Below are 19,390 nucleotides of genomic sequence, written 5' to 3' on the forward strand. Positions count from 1 at the left end.
CTTCCAGTTTTGAAATCTCCAATGTTTGAAGCTGGCCCACCCTCTCTAGCAGGGGTCGCCAAGCTTTTGGACCTCAGGGACCACCAAACTCATAATTTCAAATCCCACGGACCACTCATGCCAATTTCGACCATCGGCGGCTTGTTGACGTTGGTGGGAAAGTCGGTCCCATATTCCAGAGCTGCAGGAGTCACAGGAGTGGCTCTTGGGTCACCCCGGAGCAGCTACTCCTCCACCTGGGTGCACCAGCCTGCCAGGGACTGGAGGAGCTGCTCCGGGATGGCCAAAGGGCCAGTCTTGTGACTACTGCGGCTCTGGATTATGGGACCGACTCTCCCACCAACGTCAACAAGCCACCCAGGGGCGGATTTCCCTCCCCCGCCATTGGTCTTACCTTCCAGTTCCAGTTCACGTAGCTTTACTCAAGGTTTGCTCTCGGTGGAGGGGTAGGAGCCAACAGGTGGGCGGGCCATGTGGGCGGCGCAGCCTTGTGTTCCCACACAGCCTGGATTACTTGCTTTGGAAGGGGGGGACATTTCTCTGCGGACCACCAAAATTTTCTCACAGACCACCAGTGGCCCCCGGCCCACCGATTAGTGACCCCTGCTCTGTAGGATGCAGGCCCATCACTTCAACCATCCCTGAAGCCTCTTCGGTCAAACCTCCAGGATGGGGGGCCTACCAGCTTTAGAAGGAGAATATTCTACTGTTGGACAGACCTTTCCCCATCTATTAAAAATCTATATTTTCCAATAATTGCACACTTCATAGCCGCACCCATGATTTCTGGACTTAGTTACCAGAAGAAAAAGTTTTGCTAGATAAACCTGCTTGGTGTGGCTCTCCAAGGGATGGATTCAGACACGAATTCATTTCTTTAGGATGTGGGACCACCTAATAAGGATCCCCCCCCAAACTCCCAAAGCAGCGAAGGGTTTTTTGTTTTAGCTAAAGGTCAGCAAGATCAGTGTTAAGCATTGAACAAGAGAGCCTCACAAAGCATTGTGACACAATTCCAGCAAGCCAGCAAGTTGTCTTCTTCCCTTTGAAAACCACAAGAACACAGCAACAACAAAAAAACCCCAGGAAGTAGAGGAGAAGGAACAAGTGAAATCTTTAAGCAATCCAAGTGCATTTGCGGGAATTACTACGTCAAAAGTCTGCTCGACCCTTATTGCAAAATGATTTATATAAACCTGCGTTATATTTATGCACACACACACACACACGCACACATACAGAATCCTACTCCCAACATGGGATTAGAACTCATAGAGACCGTCTGATTGGCCCAAAGTCACACGGCTGGCTTCCATTTCTTATTTTTACAAATAGAGTCAAGGTGGAGAACGTATTCAACACGCTATCCTCCTCCACCTCTTTTCCCTACAACAACAACCCTGTGAGGTGATTGGGCTGAGAAAGACCGACTGTCCAGTGGTGGGATTCAAATATTTTTACTACCGGTTCTGTGAGCGTGGCTTGGTGGGCGTGGCAGGGGAAGGATCCTGTAAAATCTCCAGTCAGAGGTAGGATTGGCCGGTTCTCCAAACTACTCAAAATTTCCGCTACCGGTTCTCCAGAACTGGTCAGAACCTGCTGAATACCCAAGTCCACCCAGTTGGTTTTCATACCTGAAGCGGGATTAGAACTCCCCATCTCCTGCCTTCTACCTTCATGCCTTTAACCACTAGACCAAACTGCCTCTCAAAGATGGCTCACTTGCCCTGAAGAGGTTGTCTCCTCTCCTGCGTTGTATGAGAAGCCCTCGCAACTGAAACTATGGGTTGCAAAACTTATTTCTTCCCCTGCTATCCTCCAAAAAAGAAAACCTTGTTGGCATTTGATACTTCCAGACATCCAGGGGGCATCAGGCTGGGGAAATTGGAGTCCCTTAGAACCATGGGGTGGGTGGCATATACCTTTAACAAATAAATAAGTTGCAAACCGGTTCTTGGCTTTACTAAACTAAAATAGAAAAGATCCTCGAAAAAATCCGGAATTTTTTTTTCCTCTCCTGCCGACAAACAGCTGATGTTGCTGCCAAAGCTGCCTCTTTGGCGATACAATCCCCACCTTCAAACAGGAGCAACTAGGAATGACCCCAAATGATCCTCAGGTGTTCATGGACCTACCTGGGAAGAGGAATTTTGAAAATTGCAAATTTTAGGAGGAGAGGTCAGAGGGCCAAGTCTTCGCCTGTTTTCTTCCACCCGTTGGTTTGGTTTAAGCCAGTGGTCAGCAACCAGTGGGCTGGGGACCATTGGCGGTCCACAAGAAAATTTTGGTGGTCTGCAGAGAAATGCCCCCAAGCAATTAATGCAGACTGCGCGGGAATGCAAGGCTGCGCTGCCCACATGGCCCGTGGGAACACAAGGCCTGCGTCGCTTGCACTGTGTACAACACGAGGGAGTGAGGGGAGGGGGGGAAAGGGCGGGGGGGACTTGCCCCACTCGCCCCACGCACCTGTCCTAGCCACTGGACTCCTTCTTTCTGCTTCTTTCTTCTTCTGCTTTTGGCTGGATGCAAGGAAAGCAGCAGAAGTCTTTCTTTCTCTCCCCCAAACTCCGCCAGAAGTGAGCCTTTGGGACCCTGCAAGGCCTCCTGGTCCAAGAGGCTGCAAAGACTCATTTCTGGCGGAGTTTGGGGGGAGAGAAAGAAAGACTTCTGCGGCTTCTGCTGATTTCCTTGCATGAAGCCAAAAGTCTCTCCCTCTCTCTCTCTTCCTCTGAGAACGGAGCTGGAGACGGTATCCTGCGATCCCAAATAAAGAACGATCGATCGCTAGGAAAACAGGGTGGGGGATTTTCCTGCAGACTTTTTGGGGGATTTTCCCAGGGTCTCTGGTCCCCGGGATTTAAAACGATGCGTTTGGCGGTCCCTGAGGTCCAAAAGGTTGGCGACCCCTGGTTTAAGCACACCTTGGTTTTAATTGCCTGTTTTGACATTTTCTTTTTCCTTTTTCTTTATCAATGTTAATATGGAAAAAGATCCTTTTCGTTTTGGCCAGGGTAGATTTACTTGGCCCTTATTCCACCTCCAAGGGAATGGATGCCAACATACTTACACACTCATTTTTTTGTGGGTCAGTGTGAAACCCAAAACTTGGTTTGCAAAGCATTCCAAAGCAATCAGTCCAAAGCTGATTTGTTCAATTATGTCCTGGCACATGTGTTAAACAGGTTCAGTGGTGGAGGTCGTTGTGGCTGATGGAACCTTATCCAGAAAATTTGGGGAGGGGGCCTGGCTTATTGCTTGACCTTTGCCAAAGGAAGCCACTGTGGACTTCTAACTTTGGATCACCTTCAGGTGTTAGTTCTACCGTGTTTCTCCAACAATACGACCTCCCCCAGTAGGAAGACCCAGCATGTTTTCTAGGCATAAAATGAAATTAAGCCCCTCCCCCCAAATTTAGGCCTATTTTAAAACATGCAAAATGGGGGGAAGGGCGGGGGCACTTGCCGTTAGGAGCGCCCCGCGGGCAGCAATTCCTCGCCACCAGCTGCTCCTAATGGGCGGTCATGGCAGAGCGCGGAGAGCTCCCTACTCCTGCCATGCACCTTTGCGGCAGACCCAAGACCTTCAGCATCCGCCGCTGTTGATTTCCCTTCTGCCCATGCCGCCGCTGCGTTTGGAGCTGCCACTTCCACGTTTGGAGCACCACTGCTGTTTGGAGCTGCCGCTTCTGCATTTGGAGCGCTGCTGCTGTTTGGAGCACCACCGCCATTTGGAGCACTGCCGCCACTCCAAACACGGCAGCAGCTCTAAACATGAAAGTGGCAGCTCCAAACATGACGGCGGTGCTCCCAATGGCGGCGGCACGCCAAACACGGAAGCGGCAGCTCCAAACGTGGTGGCGGAATGGGCAGAAGGGAAAGCAAGAGCAGCGGGTGCCAAGGGTCTTGGGTCGGCAGCAAAGGTGTTTGGTGAGAGTAGGGAGCTCTCTGCACTTCGCCATGATCACCCGTTAGGAGCGGCTGGTGGCGAGGCTGCCTGTGGGGCGCTCTAGATGAGGATGCAAGGGGGGGATTAAGTCACCCCCAAAAAGATGGCCTTGCTGTTTTTTCGAGGCTCAAAAAAATATAAGACCCATCCGTCTGCACCTGCTGCCAGCGAACCACAACATAAATGCCAAAGGCGCACTGAGGAACGCTGTGACCTTCCCGCTAAAGGGGACCCTATTTTTCTACTCGCATTTTTAATGCGCTTTCAAACTGTTCGGTTGGCAGAAACTGGGACAAGTAACAGGAGCTCACTCCGTTACGTGGCGCCGGGGATTCGAACCGCCGACCTTCCTGATCGACAAGCTCAGTGTCTTAGCCAGTGAGCCACCGCGTCCCTTCATAACTTTAGTACGTGACCTGTAATATTTCGAAGCGTCCCATAATGATCCTCTTTATGCTCATATTCAGGAGGCGTGTTTCCCACATTCTAATGAGTTATTAAACTTCAGGCCAATGTACAATAAAAGGAGAATATTTGTCCTGGGTTCAAACTCAGTTCTTATCCGACTCTGCATTCTTCACAGAGAGTTTCTGGGTCACTTCAAGGACATCTTAATCTACTGGGAACATGAATCAAAGAAACTTCCAGTGACTGAAAACATTAATCAAAGACACACACACACACACGCACGCACACGCACACACACACCCTTCTGCTGATGGGTCTCTGCGAAAGTCTCAGCTAGCATTCTGTGCGACCATAAACTCTCTTTGGAGCACATCTGAGCATTTGCCTTTTGTCATGAAGTGGCCTGATGTGGGGCTTGGGGTCCCCCAGGCACTTTCATGGAGACCCTCCTCCCCTGCTTTGGCTGGGGAACCCCGAAGGATCCACACAGCCCCTGGGTCCTATTTGGGGGACCTCCCTTTTTTTTATTGGCTTATACCATAATAATTAGGGGACAGGACAGCATCATTTTGGGGTGCCTGTCCTTCAGCCCATGTTGCGTCAACAGAGGAGAACCTTTGTAGCTCTGGGTTGAATTGCGGGGTCCTTGGTGGGGTCCCTGGAGCTTGTTGGTTTCTTTGCAGCCGTTACATGACCCAACTAGGTAACATCGTCAGTGCTCGAAGGGAGTGGGGTTTGCAAAGAGGAGGAGGAGGTGGAAGACGAAGGAAGGAAGGGAGGAAGGAAGGAAGGAAGGAAGGAAGGAAGGAAGGAAGGAAGGAAGGAAGGAAGGAAGGAAGGAAGGAAGGAAGGAAGGAAGACAAAGGAAGGAAGGAAGGAAGGAAGGAAGGAAGGAAGGAAGGAAGGAAGGAAGGAAGGAAGGAAGGAAGGAAGGAAGGAAGGAAGGAAGGAAGGAAGGAAGGAAGGACTGTGGGGTCCTTGATGCTCTCTGAGCTTGGTAGTCTCCTTGAAGACATTTCATGACCCAATTAGATAACCTCATCAATACTAGAGGAGAGGGGATTTGGGGGAGGGGAAGAGGAGGAGGATTGTGGGGCCCTTGGTGCTCTCTGAGCTGGGGGATTTCCTTGCAGATGTTTCCTGACCCAACTAGGGAACAATATCAGGGATAGAAGGGCCTTGTACAGGAATAGAGTGCAAACTCCACTCCTCTTGTGTAAGCACTGGATGATGTTCCCTAGTTGGTCCAGGAAACATCTGCAAAAAAAAAAAAAGCCCAGACTCAGAGAGCAACTGAGGACACTACACCCAAGTTATGTTGTGCTGTCTTTTCTGTGCATCTTGGCTCATCGGCAGGAACTGGGAGAGGGATCTCGGAGTCTTAGTGGACAACCAGCTAAATAGGAGCCAGCCGTGTGCAGCAGCAGCCGCCAAAAAAGTGAATGCAATCCTAAATTGCATTAACAGAGGGATAGAATCAAGATCAAGGGAGGTACTAATACCACATTATAAAGCCTTAGTAAGGGCACACCTAGAGTCCTGCATCCAGTTTTGGTCACCACACTATAAAAAAGATGTTGAGACTCTAGAAAAAGTGCAGAGAAGAGCAACCAGGATGATGAGGGGACTGGAGGCTAAAACATACAATGAACGGTTGCAGGAACTGGGCCTGGCTCATCTAGGGAAGAGAAGGACCAGGGGAGACAGGAGAGGAGTCTTCCAATATTTGAGGGGCTACCAGAGAAAAGAGGAGGGGGGGTCAAGCTATTTTCCAACGTACCTGAAGGCCAGATAAGGAATAACGGATGGAAACTGATCAAGGAGAGAGATTCAACCTGGAAATAAGGAGAAACTTTCTGACAGCGAGAGCGATCAACCAACGGAACAGAAATTGCCTTCAGAGGTTGTGGGAGCTTCATCCCTGGAGGCTTTCAAGAAGAGACTGGACTGCTCTCTATCAGAAATGATGGGGGGTCGGGTCTCCTGCTTGGGCAGGGAGAGATTGGACTAGATGACCTCCCAGGTCTCTTTTAACTCCGATTCTGTCTGCTCTGCAAGGAGTCCAAGCCTCCAATGAAAATGAGGATGGACCAACAAGGAAGCCCCCCAAGCATTAACGGATGCGCCTTCTGATGAGATCACAGCCCCTCCCCCACCCCCAATGCCAAGCCTCGCCATGTAGACGTCTCGAATTTTGGACCTCCACCCTCCCCCGCGGAATAAACCAGGCCGGTTGTGCTAAAACAGAGTTTATTTGACCTCCCGGCCCATCAGGGTGGGAGCAGGATAAGACCCAAGCTACCGAAAGCATCCATGAAGCGAAGGGGGTGCATGCAAAGCAGAGGTTTGGGTAGGTGGGGGGCTGGGGGGCACGGGTGTATCTGCGCGGCGGGGGCTTCCTTGATTCTCCAGGTTTCCTGGGGTGCTTCCCACGGACTGTGGCTACATCTTGCAGACGAAAAAATTCTCGGATTCACACTTGGCAGCTTCCCATCTATAATGTCCTGGGTGGAAAAAGAGAGAGAGAGAGAGAGAGAGAGAAGAATGAAAGTTTTGGGCAGCACAAGAGAAAGTTTTGCAGCGAAATCCCGCAGGTGGAGTTGGATCTAGGACATCCCTTCAAGGGCCCCTCCCTCTCATGCCAGGGGGACATGAGGATCCCACAGGGGAAGAGGGTGAGGGTCCAACAGGGGGGAGTACCTTGGATAATTTACCTGGCTGTCAGGTTTATTTTATTTTGTCTTGTTTTTATTTACTCATTTGCATCCCACCTTTATTATTTTAATCAACCACTCAAGGCAGCACACACCTCCTCCTCCTCCTCCTCCTCTTTTTCCCACAACAACAACCTTGTGAGGTGGGTTGGGCTCACGGGTGGGATTCAAAAATCCCAGCAACCGGTTTGCTGGCCGGGTGGGGGCTTTTGGCACTTCCCGTTTCCGGCTTCTGGTGGCCCACCAGAGCCTGGGGGAGGCCATTTTCACCCTCCCAAAGGTCTGGAGGACTCCCCTGGGCCTCTGGGAGGGCGAAAACAGGCCGCCCGGAAGCCGGAAACAGGCTGGTTTCTGGACTCCCAGATGGCCCATTTCCTCCCCCGAGCCTTCGCGCAGACCTTGCACTTACCTGCACCGCGTGGAGAGTCCTGGGAGGGGAGGGGAGAGAGGGGAGGGAAGGTGCCAGCTGGGCAGTTGACATACCGGTTTGGTGAACCAGCTGTAACTTTAACATCCGGTTAGCTTGAACTGATCCGAACCAGTAGAATCCCAGCGCTGGTTGGGCTTAGAGAAAGCAACTGGCCCAAAGTCACCCAGCTGGCTTTCATGGCTAAGGCGGGACTAGAATTCCTTGTCTCCCGGTGATTGGCCCCAAGTCACCTGGCTGGATTTCAGTCACCAGCTGGCTTCATGGCTAAGGCGGGACTAGAATTCCTTGTCTCCCGGTGATTGGCCCAAAGTCACCTGGCTGGCTTTCCTGGCTAAGGCGGGACTAGAATTCCTCGTCTCCCGGCGATTGGCCCAAAGTCACCCAGCTGGCTTTCATGGCTAAGGCGGGACTAGAATTCCTCGTCTCCTGGCGATTGGCCCAAAGTCACCTGGCTGGTGTCAGTTTTGGAAGGCCTATTTTACTTAGAAGCTTCCAAGCTGCCACATCTTTGGGCCTGGGAATTTGGGAGGGGGGATTTCGTGGAGAGGTGGAAGATTAGAGATAACAACCTTCTTCCCATAAAGTCAAGGACAAGCGACCCTGCACCTGCAAAGCTGTGCCTGGAGGAATGTCTCCCATTGGGACAAGGGTTGATTGGGCCATGGGATGGACTGGTGGGTGCAGGGGATGATGGGTCTCTGGACTTTCAGTTGGGAAGGGGAAAGCCAGAACCCTCAGATTTAGGTTTTCCCAGTTGGGCTTCCTTCATAAATTCTTCCTGGAATGAACCTTGTTCCTGAGTGCTGAATACAACGGGGGGTTTCGTGGGAGTGCTGAGAGCTGGCTTTCACGTCTAGGGAGGACTCGAACTCACAGTCTGGTTGGCCCGAAGTCCACCAGCCAGCTTTCACAGCCAAGGCAGGACTTGAATTCATGGACTCCTGCTTTCTAATCTGGTGCCTTAACTACTTCACCACCGGTGGCCAGGGGCTCAGGGTTCGAAACAGGGTCCTCTTTGGGTACTTATTGTGGGAAGGGGCTCCCTCCCCTCCATCTTGGCTTACTTGAGATACTGGTCAACTGAGCGCAGTACTCCCCACCATCAGCGTTGCCGGGTTGCAATACTCCCCAGGATGTATAATCCACATTGGAGCCATCACTCCACTCCCACGTGCGATTCTGTAACGACAGAGGAGCCAGGTCAGCCAACGGAGGAAGGGGCTCTGGCTATGCAAGGCCAGGGGGTAGGGACACACCAAACTCTCTCTCCCTCCCTCCCTTCCTCTCTTTCCCTCCCTCCCTCTCTTTCTCTCTCTCTTTCTCTCCTTCCTTCCCTTCCTCCTGCCTCTCTTTCTCTCTTTCTCTTTCCCTTTCTCTCCCTCCCTCCTTCCCCCTCTCTCTTTCTCTTTCCCTCTCTCTCTTTCTCTCTCTTTCCCTCCCTCTCTTTCTCTCTCTCTTTCCCTCCCTCCCTCTCTTTCTCTCTCTCTTTCTCTCCTTTCTTCCCTTCTTCCTGCCTCTCTTTCTCTCTTTCTCTCTCCCTTTCTCTCCCTCCCTCCTTCCCCCCTCTCTCTTTCTCTTTCCCTCCTCTCTTTCTCTCTCTTTCCCTCCCTCTCTTTCTCTCTCTCTTTCCCTCCCTCCCTCTCTTTCTCTCTCTCTTTCTCTCCTTCCTTCCCTTCCTCCTGCCTCTCTTTCTCTCTTTCTCTTCCCTTTCTCTCCCTCCCTCCTTCCCTCCCTCTCTCTCTTTCTTTTCCCTCCCTCCCTTTCTCTCTCTTTCCCTCCCTCTCTTTCTCTTTCTTTTCCACCCCCTCCCTCTATTTCTCTCCTTCCTTCCCTCTCTCCCCTCTCCCTCTCTCTCTCTCTTTCTCTCTCTTTCCCTCCCTCTCTTTCCCTCTCTCTTTTCCTCCACCCTTTCTTTCTTTCTTTCTTTCTTTCTTTCTTTCTTTCTTTCTTTCTTTCTTTCTTTCTTTCTTTTTTCTCTCCTTCCTTACCTCCCTCCCCCTCTCTCTTTCTCTCTCTTTCCCTCCCTCCCACCCTCTCTCTTTCCCTCCCTCTTTCTCTCTCTTTCCCCCTCTCTCTTTCTCTCTCTTTCCCTCCCTCCCTCCCTCCTTCCCTCCCCTCTCTCTTTCTCTTTCCTCCCTCTCTTTCTCTCTCTCTTTCTCTCCCTCTCTTTCTCTCTCTTTCCCTCCCTCTCTTTCTCTCCCTCCCTCCCTTTCTCCCTTTCTCTCCCTCCCTCTCTCCCTCACTCACTCTCTCTCTCTTTCCCATGTGGGACTCCTGGGAGTGGCTGAGTGGGGTGGGGCCAGCCAGTCGTTGGACGTACCAGTACTCCAAACCAGAGGTAAAATTAACATCCGGTTCTCCTGAACTGGCGTCAACCAGCTGAATCCCACCCCTGGCGTTATCCAAGGCAAGAATATTCCATAAGGAGATAGATCTGTGACTCCCATGGGACGGTTGGTTAGTAAAAGAAAACCATCAGAAACAGTCAAGATAAATCGATAAAGACTAACATCACGGAGGACTTACTTTCCCTGGATCATTCAGTCCAATCCAGACATTAGTGAAGACGATACTCCTGAAGATCACCGTTTGGATGTAAAGGGACTCTGCTAGGCTGTGGATGGAGGCCAGGTGGCTGCTGTTCTGACGTTGCACGCAGGCTGCCTGGGAGGGAGAGAGGCACAACAGAGAAACCTCCTTGTTCAACGGAGGAGGACCGTGCGGTCTCTGTTTGCGCATTTGTAAAGAGCCGCGGTGGCGCAGTGGTCAGAGGGCAGTACTACAGGCTCCTTCTGCTGACTGCCGGCTGACTGCAATTTGGCAGTTCGAATCTCCACCAGGCTCAAGTTCGACTCAGCTTTCCGTCCTTCCGAGGTTGGTAAAATGAGGACCCAGATTGTTGGGGGCAAGAGGCTGACTCTGTAAACCGCTTAGAGAGGGCTGTGAAGCAGTATATAAGTCTAAGGGCTAAAGAAGGAAGGGAGAAAGAGGGAGGGAGGGAGGGAGGGAGGGAGGGAGGGAGGAGGAGGGAGAAAGGAAGGAAGGAAGGAAGGAAGGAAGGAAGGAAGGAAGGAAGGAAGGAAGGAAGGAAGGAAGGAAGGAAGGAAGGAAGGAAAATAGAAAATGGGAAGAAAGAAAGGAAGGAACGAAGGAGAGAAAGGCGAAGGAAGGAAGGAAGGAAGGAAGGAAGGAAGGAAGGAAGGAAGGAAAAGAGAAAAGGAAGGAAGGAAGGAAGGAAGGAAGGAAAAGGAAGAAGGAAGGAAGGAAGGAAGGAAGGAAGGAAGGAAGGAAGGAAGGAAGGAAGGAAGGAAGGAAGGAAGGAAGGAAGGAAAATAGAAAATGGGAAGAAAGAAAGGAAAGAACGAAGGAGAGAAAATGGGAACGAAGGAAGGAAGGAAGGAAGGAAGGAAGGAAGGAAGGAAGGAAAATAGAAAATGGGAAGAAAGAAAGGAAAGAACGAAGGAGAGAAAATGGGAAGGGAAGGAAGGAAGGAAGGAAGGAAGGAAGGAAGGGAAGGAAGGAAGGAAGGAAGGAAGGAAGGAAGGAAGGAAGGAAGGAAGGAAGGAAGGAACGGGCACTGGTGCCACAGTGGTTAGAAGGGAGTATTCAGTTTGGACTGAAGTATCTGCAGCCAAAGGCTGTTGCAGGTTTGTGGGTGAGTTTGTCCCCGGACCAGAGAGGAACCGGCAAAGTTGGAGCTAATGAAGGAACTCATACTTATTCTCTGGCTGTGTTGCCTTTCTGCCACACCCCTTTGGGTCATCACACCGGCTTTTTCCAATCCATCTGTCAGATGCCACTTTATGCTCGCTTGCGTTTCGCTGCCAAACAGCGACAGTCGGTCACGAACTCGGGATGGGGCGGATGGGAAGGGGGCGGGGCTTGGGGAGAAAAGCCCTTCTATGCAATGCAGCCACTCCCTCTCGGGCCAAGCTATCTCACAAGGTTGTTGTTGGGAGGAAAACAGGAGGAAGAAGCAGCATTGGCGCCATGTTAACCGATTTGAGTCATTTATAAAGTAAAAATAAAGATGGGATAAAAATAAATAAATACATAAACAATAGATAAATACATTGAGAAAACCCACATTGAGGAGAGGCATTGTGGGAGATGTATGGCTGGAGTGGAGGAAAACGAACCAGGAAATCTGCAATGCCCTGCCCTTCGTGGCCCCCCTAGGCTACCCATAAGGCTGCTGCCCTCTGTCCATCCTGTGCCCAGAGGCAGGGGAGGAATTGGCAGCCAGGGGCAGCAAACTTTCTCCTGGCGTCGTTTCCTCCTGGCTCAAAGAGTGGAAAGGGGAAGTTCAGATGGGCCCAGGTCCTCAGAAGATCTGGATTTCAGGCTATCCTAAAATGTTGACCTTCGCTAACGTTTGTAGGCAGGATGGTCGAGAGAATAATTGCATTTTTTTTTTGCTATTTTTGCATTCACCCAGCAGTGTCCCTCCCCTTCAGCCCAGACAGAGGGGTCTTTGGGGGTGGGGGTGAGGTCTTCCAGGCTCTGCCTACACTTCCCCTCTGCCTGGGCTAAGAGATTCACACTTCTAACCTCGGCATCTTCCCAGGTCTTCCGTTCTCTGATGGCATTGTAGCAAAACTCCCCAAGGGAGGTCCAGTCCGAGGGGCAATGATGGTCAGCTCCAATTCCTGTGTGGGTGAAGAAGAAGCCCAATGAGTAGGTGGCCAGGAGAAGAGGAGGAAGAGGAGCCCACACAAACACGAAGCCAAAAGCACCAGCCTGAAGATGGCCAGTGGGACCTCATTGAAAACGTCTCCAAGATGCTCTCAATCTTACACGGGAAAAGACCCCAACACGCCAAGACACATATATAAAATTTCTATTGTACATTTTCCTTTATCATCCATCCCATTTCCGTTTCTGCATTGTCTATATCATGTCTTTTTAACAGGTACATAATAATATAGACCCTAATTATAACCATTATTCTCATAATGATACCATAGAGTCTCCATCTGTAGTCACTCCGTATACTTGGATCTATAGCCAAGTACCGTCCAGTGGTGATCTTACTTATAGCATCGGCAGATGGTCCAAACCTCGGTTAGAGTTAACCTCGGTTAATTTCCCTGGGGTGGGGGCTGCTGGGGGTCCACAGGGGTTCGGGAGATCCCCTAGAGAAGATTCTGTACCATTCAGAGACCCCCCCCAAATCCCTCTCCCGGCTGGCCCCATCCACTCCTCCCCTTCCTCTCTTCCCGGGAGTCCTCACGGGGCCCCATTTGGATGCAGGCAAGTGCAGGGCGCACCTGGAGGCTCAGGAAGGGTGAAAAATGGGCCACCCAGAAGCAGAAATGGGCCCATTTCTGGTTTCCAGAGCGCCTCTGGAGCCCAGGGCGGCCATTTTCACCCTCCCGGAGGCTCGAGAAGAGCCACGCCCACCCAGCAACCAGGCAGACAACCCCTTGGTCAAATATTCGAAGCCCACCCCTGTAATTTCCTTGTCTGGCTAGACTCTGTCCACTTGGGTTGCTTTATCATTCAGCCTTCGGTCCGATCTAAGTATAGTACGTAAAATCACACATTGCAATGTCCTTCCTGTCAATGAATACTTCAGCTTCAACCACAATAACACAAGAGCACACAATAGACACAAACTCAAGGTTAACCGCACCAAACTTGATTGCAGGAAATACGACTTCAGCCACAGAGCGGTCAATGTCTGGAATCCTCTACCTGACTCTGTGGTTTCTTCCCCAAACCCCCAAAAACTTTCACCTTAGACTGTCTACTATTGACCTCACCCCTTTCCTAAGAGGTCCGTAGGGGGCGTGCATAAGCGCACCTATGTGCCTACCGTCCCTGTCCTGTTGTTTCTTTTGATTTTTCTTATATGGATCCATGTATTCATCACTATGTTTTTACTTATACCTATTATCTTTAAGTGATTGACAAATCAGATAAATTAAATAAGTGTGCACAGTGCAAAGCTAGAAAATGGGGGGTTATTTTTAATGCACTAGATTCCGTGACAGTGGTCACTTCGGCCTTGCTACACAATCATTTGGTGCCAGTCTGCCATGAACTCGGGGTGGGTGGGTGGGTGGAGGCTTGGACGGGAGGGGGAAGTTTTCCAGGGAAACAAGGTATATGGTATCTCCCTGAGGCACAACTTCAAGGTCAACTGGCTGGGAACAGGACACAGGCAGCTTCATTTGAAGGACATGTGGCTCTAGGGTGCGAAGTGCAAACCTTTCCCTGGGAAAGTCTCATGAGCCATCTAGACTACCCCAATGGCCTTCATGAGTGGGGGGCTACCCTTGAAACCCCCTTGAAATTTCAGCTGCTGAAGAAGGCAGCACCCAGGCTGTGATCCAATGCAACACACAGGACGCCGATCAGTCCTGAATGATTTGCGTTGGCCTCCTACTATACGTCCAGCTCGATATGGACCTAAGTGTAGCCATTTTAGTTAGTCTTAGTAGATATTCTTTTTCTTACTTTCTCTTTGTCTGTCGTGGGCGGAAGGGTTTCGGGCTTGATACATTCCACAACTGATTGCGGTGCACACCGTGTGTTGCACACAGGGCTTGCAGGAGAAAGTGGTTCTCCAATGCTGTGCACGCTCACCAAACCAGTTCTTACACACCGGTTCAATCCCACCCCTGGCTCAAAGGCAAGCAAGTTGTCTTCTCCAGACAACCAGAGACCCTGTTCAAACTCACCATTTAGGGATAAAGTCACAACCAGCAAGCTCAGGCTCACCAAGAGGAATCGCCCCATGGTCTTCCTTCCTTCCCTGCAGAGACGATAAAAGAGGGGAGAAATTAAAAGGGGAGGCAGGCCATTGGGAAGCCCCTCCCCCCAAGGAAGAGGGACCTCCACAATCAACCCAGGACTGAGTTGTTCAGCTGGGCCCTGTTCTTCCTTCCTTGGTCATCTCACCGCCTTGGTGCTTCAAAGACCCACCAAGAACTTACCAAATTTGCAGATGATACTAAGCTGGCAGGAATAGCCAACACCCAAGAAGACAGGCTGAAGATCCAGAGGGATCTTGACAGACTTGAACCCTGGGCCGTATCTTACAAAATGAAATTCAATGGAGAGAAAAGGAAAGTCCTACACTTAGGCAAGGAAAACCCAAAGGACCCATATAGACTGGGTGAAACCAGGCTCAAAAGCAGGAACTTGTGAGAGGGATCTTGGAGTCTTAGTGGACAACCAGCTAAATAGGAGCCAGCCCTGTGCAGCAGCCGCCCAAAAAGCCAATGCAATCCTAAGCTGCATTAACAGAGGGATACAATCGAGATCAAGTGAGGTACTAATACCACTCTATAAAGCCTTAGTGAGGCCACACCTAGAGTACTGCATCCAGTTTTGGTCACCACAGTACAAAAAAATATGTTGGGTCTGTAGAAAAAGTACAGAGAAGAGCAAGAAAGAGGATGAGAGGACTGGAGACTAAAACACATGAAAAATGGTTACAGGAACTGGGCCTGGCTAGTCTAGAAAAGAGAAGGACCAGGGGAGACAGGATAGGGGTCTTTCAATATATCAGGGGCCGCCGTAGAGAGGAGGAAGGGGTCAAGCTATTTTCTAAAGCACCTGTAGGCCAGACAAGGAATAATGGATGGAAACTGACCAAGGAGAGATTCAACCTGGAAATAAGGAGGAATTTTCTGACAGTGAGAACAATCAACCCATGGAACAGAAGTTTCCCTTGGAAGTTGTGGGAGCTTCATCCCTGGAGGTTTTTAAGAAGAGATTGGACTGCCATCTGTCAGAAATGGCGTAGGGTCTCCTGCTTGGGTGGGAGGTTGGACTAGATGACCTACAAGGTCCCTTTCAACTCTGTTAACCTGTTAAACCCCCTCACTGCGGTGTAATGATTATGGGGTGGGGGCTCCTGAGAAGGTCTCTTCTATATCTGTCTGTCTGCCCCAGAGATCCCCAATAGATCCTTTGCTGTCAGCCTGAGGGACCCTCCTGTAGCCCCCCTGCTGCGACCTGGACATCACCTGCAGCCGCCCCCCCACAAGAGATCAGAGGGAGGGAGAGAGATGCAGGTGGGGTCTCTCCTGTCAAGTGCCCCCAGGTGTGAGAGTCGCACTCACCTGTCCACAGGTAGAAAGTTTTCTCCGTGGCAACTCAAGGTTTTTTCCTCCTGCCAAGGGAACGGAGGCATTTATAGGCAAGGCAGGGGGGTGGATTTCTTTAGGGAGGGCGGGGGGCGCGGAGGGAGAGAAGGAAATTGCTTGAGAAGGGAATTTTTGGTCTAACCACAAGGAAGTGGGAGGAAAGAACTTTAATCCGGCAGCTTTTACATTCCAGCAGGACAGAAAATCCTGCAATGTGTAAAATGGTCCCAGAGGTCATCCAGTCCAGCCCCTGCTCAGCACCCAGGACAGATAACTAACTATCCCACTCTAACCTCCTCCGGATGCTGGGTTTGCTGTTGACAGGTCAACTTTCTCTTTTCGTGTGCCAGATATTTCTCACTTTGGCACCTGGAGGGATGAACAGCCTCCCAGCATCCTCCTCAAGGAGGCCTTCGCTGTGTTCCCACAAGAGGCCAAGACCTCAACCCAGGTTAGGAAGGTGGGTTTTGCTGTGCCTGGCTTCCTCTGCACAACACGCTTGAGCCACTGAGTCGCAAAGCAAGCTTTGGGATTTGCGTGAACTCCAGGATTTCTCCGAGTGGATCAACACGGCGTGCGAATCTCATCGAGGCTTTGCTGGTGTTCAGAGGCTTTGAAGGATCCCTTGGCAGAGTTTCTCCCTTCAAGGGGAGCCCCTCATTTTATTAATCTATTTCTTTCCAGCGTCCGATGCTTCACGGGATCAGAGCTTATCCCCGGGGCGTTTTCTCCTCCTATTTCAATGAAATCTGCACCGGGGTGGGCTTCAAAATTTTAGCAAGGGGTCTCTGCCCGATTGCTGGGGGCATGGCCATGGGGGTGTGTGGCCTAGTCAGCCTCCTGCACCATGATGGGGGCATTTTTGCCCTCCCAGGCTCCAGATGGGCGAAAACAGCCTCCCAGGACCCCAGAAGCTCTCTGGGAGCCACAAACGGGCCCATTTCCGGCTTCCCAAACTTCCTAGAAGCCCGTTTTTTGCCCTCTCCGAAGTTCCACACGCACCCAGCACTTATCTGCATCCAAAATAGGCCACGTTGGGACTCCAGGGAGGGGAGGGCAGGGCCAGTCAAGGGTGGGATTTTGGGGTTCTCTGAACTGCACTGAATCTTGGCTAGGGGATCTTCCGAACCCCTGCGGATCCCCAGCAGCCCAGCCCTGGTCTGCACCCACGGGAAACCGCCCATTCGTAGCTACCCTGGGGCCCAATTAAACTCTAATGACAACAAGGTGCCATTTCTTTGGAATTTGGGGGCACCTAGCAAGGGTTCCCGCAAACTCCCAGAGCAGCAGTTGAGCTATAGTGGTTGGCAAGCTCAGTGTTAACAGTGGAACAAGGGAGCCCCAAAAAGCATTGGGACATCCAGGGCCATGAGCCAAAAGTGATCTTCCTCCTTTGAAAAGAAGACCAGGAAGGAGAAGTGGAGAAGGAACAAATAAGCAAAACCTTGAAACAATCCAAGGTTGGCTTGGATTAAGTGTCCTGTACGGTAATTATCCCATCAAAAGTCCTCTCATCCCATATTGCAAAATGTTTTATATAAACACGGATTATATTTATGCACGCACGTCGGCAGAGGTGTGTGTCTGCATGCACACACACACACACACACACACACACACACACAGCTAGTCCCAAGGACTAATAATGGCCTTCTAAGTGGTCCAAAATCTTCCAGCCAGTTTTCATGGAACTAGAACTCACCGTCTCCTGGTGATTGGCCCAAAGTCACCCAATTGGCCTTTCTGCCTAAGGTGAGACTAGCACTCACTGGCTCCTGCTTTCTACCACCGTCCCTTAGCCACTAGACCAAACTGGCTCTCAAAGATGGCTCACTTGCCCTGAAGGGGTTGTCTCCTCTCATGCATTGTATGAAGCCCGCATGACTCAAAATGTGTATGAAAATATGGAGAAGACCTGCACAATGTTTACTTCACAAGTTGGCTTTGACCCCAAAACTCCATTGCCACTTGCTCCTCAGCCATACAGAACAAACAGGCAGAGAAGGAGGAGAGCAGGCAGACTCGGCAGGCAGTCGCGATCTTTAGTTGGGCGCTGTTTTTTTTGTCAGCCCAATGGCGGAGGAGGAGGAGGAGGGGGGAGGTATGTGACTGAGCGGGTACGGGCCAACTCGACGTCACTCGCAGCAAGGTGCCACATCACCTCGCCGAGTTCGCCATGCCCGCCGAGTCACATGACCGCTAAGCCACACAAGCCACGCCCACAGAACTGGTAATAGAAAAATTGGAATCCCACCACTGTTTTTGGCCTCCAATTCCCCTCATCATCCTTCTTGCTCTTCTCCCCACGCTTTCTAAAGTCTCTTTGGACTTGACTCTCTGACGGTGCTGTGGGTGTTGAAACTCTGGGCTTGTGGGCATTTCTATTTCCCTCTTCACCACGTGGGCCTGCTAGGACCTACTTTATGGAGCTTGGGGGATCCAGACAGAGGGGAAACTGAGGGTTGAAGGTCACTGGCACCATTGGTGAGTTGTTTGACACCGGGATAAGTGATCAATAAACTGGCCCTACTCTGCGTGGCCAGAGTGACTTGGGTCAGAGCATGAGGTGGACATGGAAGGAAAGCATGGTAGCATCAATGGTTATTTCTTTGGAGTCACACTTCTCCCACTGCCACATCGCTGGCATCTGCTTGGATGACGAAGGGTTGCTCGGGGTCATTCAGCGCTGATTCTTTTGCAAACAATTCTTCCGGTGTTTCAGATGATTTTGGCAGGGTAGGCCCCGCTGTAGGGGTTGTCCCGGGCGGGGTTTCGTTCCTGGGCTCCCTGTTTTTAGGAGGACTGTCAAGGGTTTGGCAATCTTCGTGAAGGAGGGGATGAATTGTTGGTAGGAGTTTGCGAACCCCAAGTAGTTGTGTAGCTGCCTGTGGGTGAGAGGGAACCGCCAGCCTAAGTCAGCTTTGCTGTGGTTCACTGGCAGCTGGTGCAGCCGGCAGCGGAATTGGACGGTGCAGAAGAACGGGGACCAGGACAGGAGTCTGGGGAGGCTCTGAATAGAACAGAACAGAACAGAATAGAATAGAATAGAATAGAATAGAATAGAATAGAATAGAATAGAATAGAATGGAATGGAATGGAATGGAATGGAATGGAATGGAATGGAATGGAATGGAACGGAACAGAACAGAATGGAACGAAATGGAACCGGACCCAACCAAACTGAACCGAATGGAATGGAACAGAACTGAACAGAACCAAACCAAACAGAACAGAAAATAGAAAATAAAAAATAGAAAATAGAAAATAGAAAATAGAAAATAGAAAATAGAAAATAGAAAATAGAAAATAGAAAATAGAAAATAGAAAATAGAAAATAGAAAATAGAAAATAGAAAATAGAAAATAGAAAATAGAAAATAAATAGAAAATAGAAAATAAATAGAAAATAGAATGGAATGGGAATAGAATGGAATGGAATGGAATGGAATGGAATAGAATAGAATAGAATAGAATAGAATAGAATACAATACAATACAATACAATACAATAGAATGCAATAGAATACAATAGAATACAATAGAAGAATAGAGTAGAGTAGAATAGAATAGAATAGAATAGAATAGAATAGAATAGAATAGAATAGAATAGAAAATAGAATGGAATAGAATAGAATAGAACAGAACAGAACAGAAAAGAAAAGAAAAGAACAGAATAGAATTCAGGATAGAACAGAATAGAATATAGAATTCTTTATTGGCCAAGTGTGATTGGACCCACAAGGGATTTGTCTTTGGTGCAGAAGCCCTCAAGACTCTGAAGAATGAAGGAGGCCAG

The 19,390-nt window shown here is 50.2% G+C and overlaps 1 protein-coding gene across 1 annotated transcript; it reads right to left on the reverse strand.

Annotated features, from left to right (window-relative positions):
* Window positions 1-6,586: 6,586 nt before the first annotated feature.
* Window positions 6,587-15,675, reverse strand: LOC113451962 (C-type lectin lectoxin-Lei1). Its single transcript, XM_087935426.1, has 6 exons — window positions 15,573-15,675; window positions 14,184-14,257; window positions 12,049-12,146; window positions 10,024-10,161; window positions 8,562-8,676; window positions 6,587-6,857 (listed from the first exon to the last, which is right to left on the reverse strand). Exons 1-6 carry the CDS (start codon window positions 15,641-15,643, stop codon window positions 6,796-6,798), a joined length of 558 nt encoding a protein of 185 aa, XP_087791552.1. The 5' UTR covers window positions 15,644-15,675; the 3' UTR covers window positions 6,587-6,795.
* Window positions 15,676-19,390: the final 3,715 nt, after the last annotated feature.

This window comes from Pseudonaja textilis, chromosome 5 (genome assembly GCF_049901715.1).
Source record: "Pseudonaja textilis isolate UNSWEBS1 chromosome 5, rPseTex1.2, whole genome shotgun sequence".
Classification (NCBI taxonomy): Eukaryota; Metazoa; Chordata; class Lepidosauria; order Squamata; family Elapidae; genus Pseudonaja; species Pseudonaja textilis.